Genomic DNA, 17006 nt, shown 5'->3' with positions numbered 1-17006 from the left:
AACTCAGTACTTGGAACCCCAAGGGGTGCACATTTTGGTTTTTGCCCTAACACTACACAGCTGATTCAAATTATCAAAGCTTGCTAGTTTGAGAAACCCTGCACTAGGCCCTCCATGGAATGAGTTGACACCTCTGCTGTAAAACAACACCTTTCACTGCACCTATCTGGTGAGACAAATTGTACTATAAATGCTTTTAGAAGTCTTTATTAGATCTGTATTGCACTCCCACAGTCACACCACAACTGTTGCAGCTGGCTGGCTGTGATATCTTTGGTTTGGTAGTTATCCTCTGGATTACTCTGCGAGCTGAAACACACGAGAAACACAGTACGTTTCAGTAACAACCACCGATAATACAGAGGGCATGGGAATAAATACTCCGGAGAAGACCATMTTATGTGATCTATCACAATTTACTGGTATCGTCCATAAAGTGTAGTACTGACCTTGGTCCCTTGGTCCCGAGTGCGAACACGGAGCTTGTTGACAGTGGTCTCGGCCCTCTGCATCGTCCAGTTCATGCTGGATCTTCCTGAACTTGGTCAGYTTGGAGTTGGCTTGTTCCTCCTGAGAGGAGAAGACAGAGAGCAGGGAACTAGATCATACCACTGTAGGCCATTTGGAAACAGACCCACATTTCATACAGTAACACAACAGTTGAAATGAAAACTTGAAATGTTGTGGGGGACTTACCGCTTCCTTAGCCTGCCTCTTGTAGCTCTTCACCTTGGCCTGCAGCTTGTCTATGAGCTCCTGAGAACGGGCCAGGTTCTTACTGTRCTCCTGTCTGCAAGGACAAAAACAAACAGCAGAGGGCAGCATGATGCACTACATCACATCCCAACACCTGACAGGCCAGGCAGCTCTTTCAATAAACAGTACATACAATCATGTGGTATGTTTCAGTACCTGGTAGGTGAGCTCTTTGATCCTCCTCTCATACTTGCGGACTCCCTTCTGGAACTCCTGGCTCCTCTTCTGCTCAGACTCCAGCTCATTCTCCAACTTTTTCACCTGTTGATGGGAGACTATCAGATCACTGATCTACACTCACCGTCCAATATTGGTGAACAACTTTAACAACTTTAAGTAAGTGAAGTAGCCTTGCACAAGCCTTGGCTGGAGCAGGTTGCCATTTATTGGGATGACTCATGTACTGGAGGCAGCTCTGCAGGGTAGTCACTACCTGGCACAGCCACAAAGTCATAAAATCAGATTTTAAACCTAAACAGTAAACACACCTTTAACCTCATGCCTAACCTTAAAATAAGACCAAAAATKAAAWWTTTGTTTACATGCATTTTTTCGGTAAATAGCCAAATTTGACTTTGACGCTGGCCCATCTAGTGGAAATRGCTCAGCTCTGCCACCAGGATAAGATTCATCCAAATAAACGCCAACCTGCCGAACTGGAGCGGCTCATAGAAGCAGCAGCTTATCTCCTGTTTCTGTAGCGCGAGGCAGCATGATGTACAAGTACACCCCCTGGATAGAACGCAGGTCCCTTCTCTGTGATCCTCTAATCTCCTCACCCTGTTCTCAGTGGCGTGTTTCTCCTTCTCCACCTTGGTCATGGTGATCTCTATGTCATCGTTGTCTTTCTTCAGCTCAGAACACTCGTCCTCTAGCTTGCATATCTTGGCGAGCACGCAGGCGTTCATCCCCTCCTCGTCCTCCAGCCTCTCCATCATCTCTTTGACCTTGGCCTCCAGCTGGATCTTAGCCTTGATCAGGAGGTCACAGCCGTCCTCCGCGTCRGCCAGGTTTTCCTGCTCCTGCAGGGAGAGAGAGAGGGAGAAATGGGAGGTGACATTGGAGCCCTAATGGTACCATGCTGTAGGAGGTAGTAAATGRGTGCATCGCCGTTAGTCTGTGGGAACTTACTGCCTGCAGCTCCAGAGAGAGCTCATTCTTCTCTTGGATCAGACTGACCTGCTTCTTCTCCAGCTCTTTACGTTTTACCTCTAACTTCTCCAGGGCCTCCTTCAGCCTGGCCAACTCCTCCTTTAGAGTGGCCATCTCCTTCTCTGTGGTGGCGCTCTTTAGCAGAGGCTTGATCTTGAAGAAGAGCATCATCCATTGCCAGTGCTTCACTGTGTTGAAGGCTCGGATGTTCKACTGGATGATCACCAGAGCCTCCCTGGAAACAGGAAGTAAGTAGAGGTCAGATTTAGYGCTTTTTCTGTCTTCTTCCTGTGCTTGACTTGGACTCAACCAGTTTAAGGTGCTCCATCGAGTTCATATGAGCAAGTCCATACCTGACTTATACCCTGACTTAGATGACAAGTGTGGACGTTGGGCCCAGTCTCCTGCTAACCTCACACACATGTTCTGGTCTTGCTCCAAAATGATGAGCTTCTGGACTTCGATCTTTTAAATCTCATCACAGGTTCTAGCTATTCAACTTCAACCATCACCCCATGTTGCTATTTTTAGAGATGTAGAAGACCCCATTTACAGTGCATTTGGGAAGTATTCAGACCCCTTCCCTTTTTCCACATTTTGTTACYTTACAACCTTATTCTAAAATTGATAAAATAATTTTTCAATCTACACACAATACCCCCTAATGACAAAGCAAAAACAGGTTTTTAGAAATTTTAGCAAATGTATAAAAAAAATAAAAAATGATATCACATTCATCAGATTCTGACATTTTACTCAGTACTATGTTGAAGCAACTTGGCAGCGATTACAGCCTCAAGTCTTCTTGGGTAGGACATTACAAGCTTGGCACACCTGTATTTGGGGAGTTTCTCCCATTCTTCTCTGCAGATCCTCTCAAGCTCTGTCAGGTTGGATGGGGAGCGTCGCTGCACAGCTATTTCGATCAGGTTCATGTCCGTGCTCTGGCTGGGCCACTCAGYCGTTCAGAGACTTGTCCCGAAACCACTCCTGCATTGTCTTGGCTGTGTGCTTAGGGTCGTTGTCCAGTCTMAGGTCCTGAGCACTCTGGAGCAGGTTTTCATCAAGGATCTCTCTGTACTTTGTTCAGTTCATCTTTCCCTCAATCCTGACTAGTCTCTCAATCCGTGCCGCTGAAAAACATCCCCACAGCATGATATCCAATTTGTAAGTCGCTCTGGATAAGAGCGTCTGCTAAATGACTTAAATGTAAATGTAAATGATGCTGCCACCACCATGCTTCACCGTAGGGATGGTGCCAGGTTTCCTCCAGACGTGACACTTGGCATTCAGGCCAAAGTGTTCAATCTTGGTTTCACCAGACCAGAGAATGTCATGGTCTGAAAGTCTTTAGGTGCCTTTTGGTAAACTCCAAGCGGGCTGTCATGTGCTTTTTTACCGAGGAGTGGCCTCCGGCCACTCTACCATAAAGGCCTGATTGGTGGAGTGCTGCAGAGATGGTTGTCCTTCTGGAAAATTCTCCCATCTCAACAGAAGAACTCCGGAGCACTGTCAGAATGACCATTGGGTTCTTGGTCACCTKCCTGACCAAGGCCCTTCTCCCCCGGTTGCTCAGTTTGGCCGGACGGACAGGTTTAGGAATAGTCTTGGTGGTTCCAAACTTCTTCCATTTAAGAATGATGGAAGCCACTGTGTTCTTGGTGATCTTCAATGCTGCAGACATTTTTGGGTACCCTCTGTGCCTCGACACAATCCTGTCTCGGAGCTCTACGAACAATTCCTTCTACCTCGTGGCTTGGTTTTTGATCTGACATGCACTGTCAATTGCGGGACCTTATATTGATAGGTGGACTCCAATCAAGTTGTAGAAACATCTCAATGWTGATCAATGGAAARAGGATGCACCTGAGCTCAATTTTGAGTCTCATAGCAAAGGCTCTGAATACTTAWGTAAGGTATTTCTGTTTTAAATTTTTTATACATGTTTTGCTTTGTCATTATGGGGTATTGTGTGTAGATTTAATCAATTTTAGAATAAGCAGTAACGTAACAAAATGTGGAAAAACACCCTTATGCTATTGCATTCACAACTGTGCTGAGCCGTRACAGAATTCTGCTGAGTTGGAAATCCTCAGCGCCTATACCTCCTRAGCTGTGTGGCTCAAAGACATTGTTTTTTTCTTCAATTAGAAAAMATCAAATTTACGTTGAGGTTTATCTTCATCTTATACTTTGAGGATCTCTCTACCGTTCCTACTAAATGAACAATTACCACACATAAATAAGTAAACTGTATTTTTTGACCAAGTGAAAATGTCTGGTTAGAAATTCACCACAGCTTGTAATTGACCTAGTCTGTCTCATCATAATTATGAGTTCCCTTATTGTTAGGCAAATTAAAGCTGGAATAATTATGCAATCTGGCATCCTTCATGACATGTTTAATGTCTTGGATCAACCAAAGGCTGAAGATTTCCAAAATAAGGATGGCGTCTCACACCCCTAGACATATGCAACTACAATATTTGAAAAAAAGTGCTATCTAGAACCAAAAAGGGTTATAGGAGAACCCTTTGGAGAACCCATTTTGGTTCCAGGTAGAACCCATTTTACAGAGGGTTCTACATGGAACCCAAAAGGATTCMCCAAAGGGTTCTCGCTTTTTTTCAAATAGTGTGGTTGCATATATCTAGGGGTGTGAGTCGCCATCCAGGTAGAACCAAAAATGGTTCTACCTGGAACCAAAAAGGGTTCTCTTATGGGGACAGCTGAAGAATCCTTTTAGATACAAGACATTTTTGCAACCTGGTCAGGCACTGCCTGTCAGAGTTGTGAATYTGTGCCTGAGTGAGTACAGGGCCATGGTCAGGCAGGGTGTCGGGGGTAGCAGAGTGAATGGGGAGGTGGCTGTGGTATGAGTATGATTGCATTTCTGACATGACTCCATGCTCTGCCTCTCAAAGGTGAGTGTCTATGTGTTTATTTAGAAACTAAAGCTCTCTATCAAACAGCAGGCTTTAATCATCTGTCACCCGCCACATATTCCATCTATGTGCTTACTTAGAACTGCAGGCGCCTGGGACAAAAGAGGCCAAGGGCCACGGGGCAGGCGGGGGGGTTGTATTTTTAGGGTGGGCCCTAGCAGCTGCCACTTTGCACATGTCGCCACCTGGCTCTAAGGACACCGTCAGCATTGTTTAATTTAGGGAGAGCAGAGAGGGGAGAGGGGCCGGGACGGGTYGGGAGGAGTGTGTGTGAGGGAGGTAATGGGGTCAATATTACCGTGGGGGCCACACACATGCAGGGTAACCATACATGGACAAGCACACGCCTCACACACGCCGCTAACATTGCCCTTGCATACCACACATACTAGACCATTCAACTGGCGGCCCGCGGGCCAGATCCAGCCCGTGTATTAATTTATACTCGCCCTTTGATCAATTCTGAACATTTAATAAAAGTTCTGCAAAAAATTCCCTGCACAATTTTGACGTTCAGTACCAAAACGACAAGCACTATAGTGGTTGTCTATAGTGTTGTTTCTAGCATTTTCTAGAGGTTTCTAGCACCTCTGGCGTGTTGATTTATTTTTTCGTCATATGAATTTGGATCTAGCCTCAGTTTAAGCTACAAAATATTATGACCCCATTCCTGAAAGCTCTGACTCCAAGGAACACGTATGTACGTGCATTCTGTTTCCCTCTCTGAGACTCGTAGGACTCGTTAGAAGGGAGTGTGACTCAAAGTGCACCTAATGACAAAGGGAAATGAATTCAAAGCATACTTCCTTCCGACTGGAATTTGGCAGTACCTGATTTGACATGTTTTGTGTTATTTATTGGGATGCTTAGTTTTGGTGAGCGAGCGTTGCTCCTTTTCCTTTTCAATGATGATCAAATTCGGGGGTTGCACCTCGACTCACGTTGGTTGAGCGCCTCCTCCTCCTTTCCTAACTACTTTTAGTGACGTTTCATTTGAAGAAATGCTTTATTGGTGGTTGTGCGTTGCTTTTTTACAGTTCTTCCAAAGAATGTGGAAATTGTCTGGCCCCCCTGCAATAAACCTTTTTTTTTTTACATCTGGCCCGCATAAGAATATAGTTGAATAGCCCTGTACTACACCATGGGAGCGTGCACAAAGTTATAATATATCACAAACTGAAAGGGAGCAACTGATCATATTACTATTGAACCTGTTGGAGGAAGCAACTGGTGGAGGAGTTGGTTTGTTTATACTGATGTCTTTATCTTACTATGAATGATTCCAAACAAATGCCATGATAAAATCTCTCTGGGTTTAAATGTTGACCAAATACTCTCAGATCATAAGTACACCTGACTTCATTTAGGTACTCTACTAGAGCACTTGAAAGGATCAAATCAAATGAAGCCATGGTCCCTTACTTCCTGGTCATCATATTCTGGAGCTCCATCCTCATGATCTTGCCTCGGCTGACAGCCTGGAGCAGCGTGAGGACCTTGGCCAGACACTCATCCCTCATCTCCTCCAGCAGCCCCACCTTAAAGAACACCTACAGGAGGAGAACACCCAGTCAGGAAGATCAAATGCAACTTAATTTGCCTGTAGACAAAATGTGTGTTAATGTGATTCATTGACAAAACATGTAAATGTKAAGCCTCAGCCTCCTACCTTGGTGTGTCCAAATTTGTACTGGTTGTGGTCAATATCTAGGGACCAGAGCCGTTTCTCTGTTTCTTTRCTGCTGTCCACAAACGTATCATCGGGGAAGGCATGTGGGTTCAGGATGTGATAGCTGTTAGTAAAAAACATCAACATTGTATTGTATGATTAATTCCAAATGTCTTTTTTATGTGTGTGTTGTGGGAATGAACGTGTGTTATCACACTCACCGCTGTTTGAACTCTGCGTATATGATACGGTTWGGAAATCCCTTCCTGCATATCCTAATGCCCTCCAGCACACCGTTACAGCGAAGCTGGTGCAGCACCATGAAGAAATCCATGATCCCTGCAGAGGACCGGGGGAGAGGAGGTAATCAATCAGAGTAGAGGATGCTCTCTGGAGCACTTACAGTAAACAAGATGTTCCTCAGATTTCCTTGGCACTCAGACTCCCTTGGATCTCAGTTGAATGTTGTACTGTGGCGTACCTGGGGTCTTGGTCTTGTTGGGGATAAGGCAACGCACAAAGTGTGGCTGAGTGCAGCGAAGGTTAGTCATCAGCTTGTTCAGGTTCTCCTGCAGACAGAGAAGCACACATAACGGATGGAGAYAATGAAAACCTAAGCTAGCATTGACGATGGGAATGTTGCTCAATGTAGGTTCAGTGTTTACAACATCAGCAAATATCTAAGTTATTGCAGCAGTTTATGAAAACAAATTCTCCCTCACTCTTTCAGTTATGGTGCACAGCTGTAGCTCTTCCATTGACTTCAGGGAGGATACAGTATGTGATGTTTATGAGAATGGAGCCAGCACAGACTTAAAGTGATGTTCATGTGATCATTTCCCTAAACATCACTGCAAGTCTTAACTGTCTCCTTCTCAGCACAGGATAGATGATCTCTCAATGTTGATGCAGCTTCACTGCCTAACTAGCTATATCCTTTCTGTTTGTTTATTACACCTTAATGACTTGTATAGTTTTACTGTCTACTACAGTAGATAAAGTATAATCCAGCTGGATCACATTAGATTAGCTTGTGATATTGTCAATTTAGCCAGCATTTTGTTGATAGAGTAAATTGTCACTCTCACCTCATACAGCTGTGACATGGTCTGGAAAGAGGCAGCCTTCTTCCTCTTCTCCTTTCCTCCAGTCTTTTGGTCTGAGTCAGAGCCAACATAGTTTTCATAGAGGCACGACAGCATCTTGTTGGAGGACTTCTGGAAGCCCACCACCACCGTCTCATTCAACAGGTCTTTGTTTTTGTCCAGCCACCCAATGACGTTGTATGGTACCTGGAGTGTCAGGATGAAGTCAACCGTTAACATACTTTCTCGATCATATTTTCACATACACTACACGATAATTAGGAGGACACATCGTTTTCTGGAAAGAGGGGTATAGAAAGGAGATATCACAATACTTTCAAATCCTGCTCGGTTTTGAGTGAATATCACCAAGGATTTTGATGGATTGAGAAGCTCATGTGGCTAAAAGTTGCTGCCAAAAAAATCCTAATGAAAGTTGTAGGTGAAAAATGAAATGTTTGTTTCCTTTTTTACTTTCTGTGTTGTATATATATTCATGATTGTCAAGTTATTGGTTTGTTTCAATTGTATTGTAATATTATACCATTCATACATACACCACTCCAGCGTAGTGCATCAGCTCAAAGTGGGCCTCATACTTGCACTTCTTATCGGGCCGCGGTTTCTGGAAGTTAGCTGACTTTCCAATGTGGTTGTCGTACATCTTGGCTTCAAAGCTGTTGTCTGTAGCCTTGGGGAACATGCACTCCTCTTCAAGGATGGACATGATCCCCAGAGGCAGAAGAAACAAAGCTCAACTAAACATACATGTAGTGAATCTGAAATGGATCATGCAATCAAATATAATACAATACATACAACAAATTCTGCAGGAACAAACACACATGCAGGATCCTATCATGAAACATATTAGCAAGCGAACACATCATTGGGTTCAATACCTCATCCGATGTGGGAAGTTCTTGTTCATTTCTAATGTTAATGCTAAGTCTTTGAGAAGTGGTAGCTCCCCATACCTTCTCTATGAGGTCAATGCCAGCCTGTAGGTCGAGTCCGAAGTCTATAAAGGTCCACTCAATAACCTCCTGTTCGTACTCCTCCTGCTCCAGGATGAACATGTGGTGGTTGAAATACTGTTGCAGTTTCTCATTGGTGAAGTTGAGGCATAGCTGCTCAAAGCTGTTGAGCTGAAATGAAAGAGGGACAGGGGTTCGGAATAAGCATATTGAGTGGAATAAGCACTTCAGATTTTAGTCTTGTGAAATGAAGCTGAAAAAGAATGTTGATATTTACAGACCACACACCAAAAAATTGGTTTAAGATCCAGGAAGAGAGTGAATTAAAACATTCTGTGAAAATTGTTGTGAGGAAAGACTTACATCAAAGATCTCAAAGCCAGCTATATCCAGCACTCCGATAAAGAACTGGCGAGGCAGGGATTTGTACAGGGTCTTGTTGATGCGTCCCACCAGCCATTTGAACATACATATACATATCGTAAGTGGCTTTGGCCAGAGCTCCGACGGAATAGTTAACCTACAACACACACACACACACACACACACACACACACACACACACACACACACACAAATAGACACACGAGGTCAACACTGTCATTCACATGGATAACACTCTGTTGCTTGGATACCAGTTTCTAGAGTCTGCTGAATATATTGATCAATAGAGGATTAAGAAGCTATCCCTGTAGACATGCTCAGCACTGAGCTAAATGAACACACATTAAGCTGAATTCACTTCAAGACAACTGAATATTTGTAGCTGTACAGATGATGTTGAGTGCTGTGTCCTGACTGTGCGGTGGTGAGTCCTCACCTGTTCGACGCTCTTTCCCTTCACCACATACTCGTTCCCCACCTTCACCCTAAGGTGCAGGAGCCCCTTGATGAGGTCAGCTGAACTGACTCCCATCAGGTAGGAGGCTTTGTCAGCACCTGGACAAACACACAGGACATATACATGATGAAAAACATGCATAACACACTTGGTTGGAGGCTACAATGAAATTGGTCCTGATCTGCTCTTGCTTATTAGTCTTAGACAGTCCACTTTTATGCAAAATCTCAAATTGGTAGTCCCCCTTACTTTCAGTGCCATCATTCTCTGCCTGCTCCTKGCGCTGGTTCTGCTTGAACTTCATGTTCCCGAAGTGCATGATTGCTCCCACTATCTTATAGCAGCCATACTTCTCATCAGGAGTGAACCCCAGGATGTCCATGGCATTCTGTGGAGAAACCAGGGAAAGTGATGTCATGACTCACCAAGGCTGATCAATGGAGCAAGTACATTTGACAAATTCCTTACTGATAGTTGGTCTAGCAGTAAGGAATAGCAGAGTAAGAGCTCTTACATCGGTGGCCATGAGCTCCCCTCCATCGTCCATGTTCTCCACATTGGTCACGCCATGAGATCAGAAGTGGTAGTCGTACGGGTTGGTGGACACCAGCAGTATGTCTGTGGTGGAGACAATTTTTGTCAATCAAAACCCATGGGTCACCTAACACTAACARTTTCTGGGTAGTATTGAATTTGATCCTAATTTACCTAGAAGTTCTGGTTTCTCCTGGGACATGATCTGGTAGTAGATATGGTAGCTTCTCTCCAGGCTGCTGAAATATCACTCTGGATTTTTCCAGAAGATCTAAAGGAGAGAAAGAATGGGCATATCTTTAATTTCACCACACCCTGAAAATTCTGTTTTAGAGAAACTTGTGTGCAGAGTTTTGCTCTTTATGCAGATGTTATGAGCTCATCCCATTTTGCTTTTTGATGGTACTCACATATATCAATATGTGCAGAGGCTAGTTTCCCTGTGGGCCCAAAGTGGATCCTGATGAACTTGCCCTGTAGGAGTGGTGCAGAGTAAACAGTAACAATCACATAAAGCAGATGGAGTATAATCAACCAACTAATTTATGCTATTGCCATCCATTTTTCAAAAGCTTTCATTCATTTTGTATACTCACAAAACGGTACGAGTTGTCGTTCCTCAGCGTTTTGGCATTGCCAAATGCCTCCATGGCGGGGTTAGCCTCAATGATCTGGTCCTCCAAGGTGCCCTAGCAGAGAAGCAAGACAAGTACAGGACTAACACTGAGTCCCAACTAGACAGAACTGCTTTTGGGGATCACGCTGGAGTTGATCAAGCCTGGCCTGAGAACAATACAAAATATATTTTACATATTTCTGAGCACCTCCAAGACGTATGATACTTACTAATGGTCTTGTTACTTAAGACAACATGATTTATACCTATAAATATGCACATTTTCGAACAAAACATAAATGTATTGTATAACATGATGTTATAAGACTGTCATCTGATGAAGTTGTTCAAAGGTTAGTGATTCATTTTATCTCTATTTGTGGGTTTTGTGAAAGCTACCTTTGCAGTGGAAAAATGGCGGTGTGTTTTMGGCTATTGTGGTGAGCTAACATAAATATATATTGTGTTTTCGCTGTAAAACATTTWAAAAATCGGACATGTTGGCTGGATTCACAAGATGTTTATCTTTCATTTGCTGTATTGGACTTGTGATTTCATGAAATTATATTATATGATATCGCTGTGGCGCTAGGCTAGACTAGTCAGCGTTTCTGATGAGAATGATCCCGGATCCGGGATGGGTAGTCCAGAAAGGTTTTAAGACAAACATGAAAATAGGAAGGTTGGTCAGGGAGGATGGATGTGCGTAATCTGTGACAGTCTAGCACAGGGGTTCTCAAACTTTTTAGGGACCGGGACCCCATTTGTGATAGAAAATTAATCAGGGACCCCCTCATAATCCGAACATAACTCAAGTGAGATAGAACTGGCATACAAAGAGTTTTACTTTTACTTTGGCAGTACATAGCCGGACAAACCAAGTCTCAGACCTATGGAAGGAACATTTTAAAGGCCCGCCACTTAGCAACAGAGAGAAAATGTTGCAGTTTTCAAGCGAATTTCCAGCATTTCTGCACATTTTGTCAAGTGTCAGAGATATTTTGTTGTTGCAGCTTTAAAGATAATATCCTGCAATTCAACATGTTTTTCCATGAGGCAGAGAGAATACTTTGCAGTTATTAAGCTTAAATTAGAGTGCTTTTATGCTTAAAAAAACACATTTTGGGCAATACAAGAAGTAATAAGTTGAAAATTGTTATATTTGGTGGAGTACTGTGGAAACCAATATCCCTGTGAGCTTCCCAGGCCCATGTTGCCCAGTGTTAAGAACATAAATTGTAGATTAATATTACAAAGTATTGTATTACACCCTCTAAACTTATTCTACCAATCCCTTGGCCAACATGTGTTTAATCTGTTGTTGTTAGTAATAATCATAATGTTTTATATATATACAATGCATTCGGAAAGTATTCAGACCCCTTAACTTTTTCCACAATTTGTTACGTTACAGCCTTATTCAATTTTTWTTWTWTTTTTTATCCTCATCAATCTACATACAATACCCCATAATGACAAAGCAAAAACTGTTTTTTATAAATGTTTGTGAATGTATTAAATAAAACTTAAATATGACATTTACATAAGTATTCAGACCCTTTACTCAGTACTTTGTTGAAGCACCTTTGGCAGCGATTACAGCCTCAAGTCTTCTTTGGTATGACGCTACAAGCTTGGCACACCTGTATTTGGGGAGTTTCTCCCATTCTTCTCTGCAGATCCTCTCAAGCTCTGTCAGGTTGGATGGGGAGCGTCGCTGCACAGCTATTTTCAGGTCTCTCCAGAGATGTTCGATCGGGTTCATGTCTGGGTTCTGGCTGGGCCACTCAAGGACATTCAGAGACTTGTCCCAAAGCCACTCCTGTGTTGTCTTGGCTGTGTGCTTAGGGTCGTTGTCCTATTGGAAYGTGAACCTTCGTCCCAGCCTYAGCTCCTGAGCACTCTGGTTTTCATCAAGGATCTCTCTGTACCTTGCTCCGTTCATCTTTCCCTCAATCCTGACTAGTCTCCCAGTCCCTGCCGCTGAAAAACATCCCCACAGTGATGGTGCCATGTTTCCTCCAGATGTGACGCTTGGCATTCAGGCTAAAGAGTTCAATCTTGGTTTCATCAGACCAGATAATCTTGTTTCTCATGGTCTGAGAGTCCTTTGAGGACCTTTTGGCAAACTCCAAGCGGGCTGTCATGTCCTTTTTACTGAGGAGTGGCTTCCGTCTGGCCACTCTAACATAAAGGCCTGTTTGGTGGAGTGCTACAGAGATGGTTGTCCTTTTGGAAGGTTCTCCCATCTCCACAGAGGAACTCTGGAGCTCTGTCAGAGTGACCATCGGGTTCTTGGTCACCTCCCTGACCAAGGACATTCTCCCCTGATTGCTCAGTTTGGCCGGGAGGCCAACTTCTTCCATTTAAGAATGATGGAGGCCACTGTGTTCTTGGGACCTTCAATGCTGCAGAAATGTTTTAGTACCCTTCCCCAGATCTGTGCCTCAACACACTCCTTTCTCGGAGCTCTACGGACAATTCCTTTTACCTCAAGGCATGGTTTTTGCTCTGACATGCACTGTCAACTGTGAGACCTTATTTAGACAGATGTGTGCCTTTCCAAATCATGTCCAATCAATTGAATTTACCACAGGTGAACTCCAATCAAGTTGTAGAAACATCTCAAMAATGATCAATGGAAACAGGATGCAGCTGAGCTCAATTTCGAGTCTCATACCAAAGGGTCTGAATACTTACATATATAAAGTATTTCTGTTTTAACTTTTTTATACATTTGCAAAAATTTCTTAAAACCTGTTTTTGCATTGTCATTATAGGGCATTGTGTGTAGATTGATGAGGAAAAATAATAATATAATCAAGTTTAGAATAAGGCTGTAACGTAACAAAATGTGGGAAAAGGGAAGGGGTCTGAATGCTTTCCGAATGCACTGTATATATTTTGAGATSTGGCCGCGGACCCCACATTGAGAACCCCTGGTCTAGCAATCCAAAGGTTGCATGRTCGAGTTGCGTCGGGGATAACTGTATAACTTTAGCTAACCCTTCCCCTGACCCTTACTTTAAACMTAACCCAATTCGCCTAACCTGCTTCGTAAATTCACCTAACCTTTTGTTGTTTTAGTTCTCTTAACCTTTGTCTTAGTTACCTTAACCGCCAATGTAAATTCTCCCGTAATTCTCTTTTGTTGTTATGACGCAACAAGCAACTTGGTCTCAGAGGTGAAAAATTCTATATGTCCTCTAAGATGTATGATAAGTTACATCATCCAATCCGTATGCTATTGTACGYMAAGCTGTATGATACGTCATCAAATTTGTAGGATATTGTACGACCGCTATTCCATTCATAATGTAACATAACGTAACATATCATACTAAATGGAGTATCACAGATTTACATACAGATAAGAATTGCCCTGAGACCACATTGGTTGATCATGATGTAATTTACTTACCCCTGTTTTGGTTGCAGGACCCTGTTTTGAGGGAAGAGGTTGAGATCATTGTAAATCTATTATGCTCTTTCTGAACTCTTTCACAGTCAATAAAGAAAATTACAGCAACATTTCATATACTGAGGAGGTAGACAATGATACAATTTAGTGCTGAATAATATGTTTATTCTAAAGTAAATAAAGAAACTTTGAGTCCCAAACACCCCCAAAAAAATTAAAAGGGGGTGGGAAAAAAATCTGGAATGTCATATTGGCCTTACTCCTTTTTTAGCAGCTGCTTCCCCAAGAGCTGCTACAATGGCAAAATAKTGAATGAKACGTTTCGTGTTGACAGTTTTGCCAGCACCGGATTCTCCGCTATAGGAGTGTGGGACAAGTATAGATAAGAAAGGAAATGTGTAGATAAAACAGGTAAAAAATGCACAAATCAAGAAAATTAGACTATAAACTGCAGCCAAGCACAAAATACCAGAATGTTCTCGCTGAAAGAAAAAATAGTACCAAAATCTTTAGCCCCCACAAAAAAAACTCCTGTTTCGACATCTTGAGTTATAGCACAAAACAAAAATAGAACATTGTTTTATATACACATTTTAAAACAGTGGCTGTGTTTGGACGGCCTAGAATACATTATGATTGCTCATACAGAGACAAGGCCAACGTCACAAGTTGTTCTTCTTGTTTTTGCTAGCAGTGTATGAAACAACAGCAGACGGTAGGGTATCACAGTGATTAGAGCACAGTTTTCTGAGATGGATTTGGGTTTTTACTTACGTGATGAGCATGGACTGATTCACGCGATCTGTGTAGATATCATAAAGAGTGAACTGTTAGAAAAGGCTTGTGTAATAGTAGTAGTACTACGTCAACTTGTATTTTGGTGAAGCTCTACTTAAGTCACGTTATATTCCATTACTGTCTGGAGTTTGTGTGCACTATCATGACTTCTAGTGGCAAGCATCAGGTTTCTGACAACATGGAGGAGTGTCAGTATTATTTGTGCTGAGTGACTCACTGCGCAGCATGTCATTGTAGGCGTTGTCTGCGATGGCGTAGACGTGGGGCGGAACCTCTGCGCGGCGCTTGCCTTTGTAGGCAGTGACAACAGGGGAGATGTAGACAGGCAGCCATTTGCATGGTTCACTGTCACACAGAACAGCCCAGAGTAGGTCTGTGGAGAGAGAGTTGAATAAGCCAATTCATCATACTTGGGCTATAGTTTCAACACATCTGACATACTGTTTAATCAAGTTGTTCCCCAAAAGACCCAACTGAGCAATAATAGAAGGATGAGGGGKACTAACTGACAGTCTCATTTCATATGGCCTAAAAACAGACTGACTTGTGGTTCTGGCTACTCAGGGATCCCAGGAAGTGCATGGAACAACTGTCACACCCCGCCATTGCCCCTGTGGGGTCACTCACGTAGATCATCCATGCGGCGTAGCGCCTGCGCAGGTTGAAGAGCACAGAGGCATCGTTGAGGTGTGTCAGCATGGCCATATCCTCTATCCTGTCAAACGTAGGAGGATTTATCTGCTGGATGTCCGCCTGCTTCACTGTACGAGACTAGAGTTAGGGAGAGGAAGGAGGAAGAGGCGTCAGTGAGACTGGGGCCTTGGGCAAGGAAAACTGTGGGCATATATATTCTGGTTCTGTTGTCATATCATATTCAGTCACTACAAACCTATATTCCATGTTATTCTTAAAAATGATTCATAATAAGGTATCAGAATAAATGATTATATTATATTTATTATGAGTATTTAATTATTTTATTTAGTATTTAACTATCTATAAACACTTGCAAAGAAATGACCCACTGGGAACAGATGCCAGTTCAACGTCTAGTTTTGATTTACATTTAGTTGAGTTGTCAACTAACGTGAATTCAAAGTGAAATCAACAAAACAATACATGTTATTTGACTTAGGTTAAAAGGTGGGTGACAAATATACGAAATTCCCTTATGTTGATGACTTTTTGCAAATCCAATCAGTTTTCCCACATTGATTCAACGTCATCACATATATATACTTATTAAAGACGTGGAAACAACGTTGATTCAACCAGTTTTTGCACAGTGAGGAGGTAATGTAGTCATATTTTCTAAACCTGAGTAAATGGTTGTGTCAAATCCCTGAGCGCAGCACTCACCCTTCTATCTTTGGWCTCAACGATGACTTGGTCTCCGTTGAGCTCCTTGATCTTAACCTCAATGTAAGCCTCCTTTTCGTCTGGAACCCATGCTCGCTTTTTACCATCAAACGCGATGGTCTTCGCAGTCAGCAACTCCAGGTCAGTTTTGCATAGAAAAGGACCAGCCTCTCCGAACTCATTCGCATCAAAGCSGGACATGACCGCAATGGCAACTCCACACGCCGACGAAGCACCGGCAGGARAGACGATTTCTCAAACTCCTTGGAAAAGAGAGGAACATTTACTTTGCATTCTTTTGTTTTCTTATTACGGTTCACATTTAAGTGAGTCAACTTTTTCCTCATTCATAAAAAATTAAGTTTGGACAAACGTAGGAATGAAACATGACCAAACCAAAAACGCACTCAAAGAACAACATTTACGATTCGTGCGTAATGTAGTGAGTAAATCCATTCTTGACAATAGAAGACAGCACAGTTTAGGCAGCACAGAAATAGCAAGATACATTTTTCAGCAAGAATTAAAAAAATTATTGTATAAAAAACCACACATGGGTATGGCACCGGTGCGTAWAGGCGTGTAATGATGTAAAAACCCAAAACCAGACGAGTTGTAAACTGACCTCAAAACAGGGTCCTGCAACGGGATGACTATTTGGAACAGTGTGTGCGCTTTATATTGTCTTTCTCAAGGTCACAGTCAGAGTAGCTTAGTCCCTAATTAGCATATGCCACCTCCTCCATCGCCTATTGGTTGTGACCGCGTGTCTCAATTGACACAAAAGGAAAGCAAGGTTTTTATCTCAAGCTGACTATTTTTACAGTAACAATTTATGTAGGGTACACATTGT

General features: G+C 42.7%; 1 protein-coding gene across 1 annotated transcript; it reads right to left on the bottom strand.

Moving 5' to 3' along the window:
- Window positions 1-221: 221 nt before the first annotated feature.
- LOC111969886 (myosin-7B-like) lies at window positions 222-16853 on the bottom strand. Its single transcript, XM_070445566.1, is given in 30 exon segments — window positions 222-309; window positions 450-570; window positions 697-790; window positions 913-1017; window positions 1536-1778; window positions 1888-2143; window positions 6276-6403; window positions 6523-6646; window positions 6744-6861; window positions 7004-7091; window positions 7611-7814; window positions 8167-8316; window positions 8585-8755; window positions 8948-9058; window positions 9060-9104; window positions 9405-9523; window positions 9675-9813; window positions 9940-10043; window positions 10134-10198; window positions 10200-10230; window positions 10370-10433; window positions 10556-10648; window positions 13997-14017; window positions 14257-14353; window positions 14771-14798; window positions 15012-15137; window positions 15140-15167; window positions 15422-15565; window positions 16154-16416; window positions 16779-16853. Coding segments are annotated over 27 exon segments (3018 nt in total). The 5' UTR covers window positions 16355-16416; window positions 16779-16853; the 3' UTR covers window positions 222-309; window positions 450-570; window positions 697-775.
- Between the last annotated feature and the right edge of the window lie 153 nt (window positions 16854-17006).

The sequence above is a fragment of the Salvelinus sp. IW2-2015 genome, linkage group LG11 (genome assembly GCF_002910315.2).
Source record: "Salvelinus sp. IW2-2015 linkage group LG11, ASM291031v2, whole genome shotgun sequence".
NCBI classification, from domain to species: domain Eukaryota; kingdom Metazoa; phylum Chordata; class Actinopteri; order Salmoniformes; family Salmonidae; genus Salvelinus; species Salvelinus sp. IW2-2015.
Note: the sequence above shows the minus strand (reverse complement) of the source record. Positions and strands in the feature narration are given on the sequence as shown.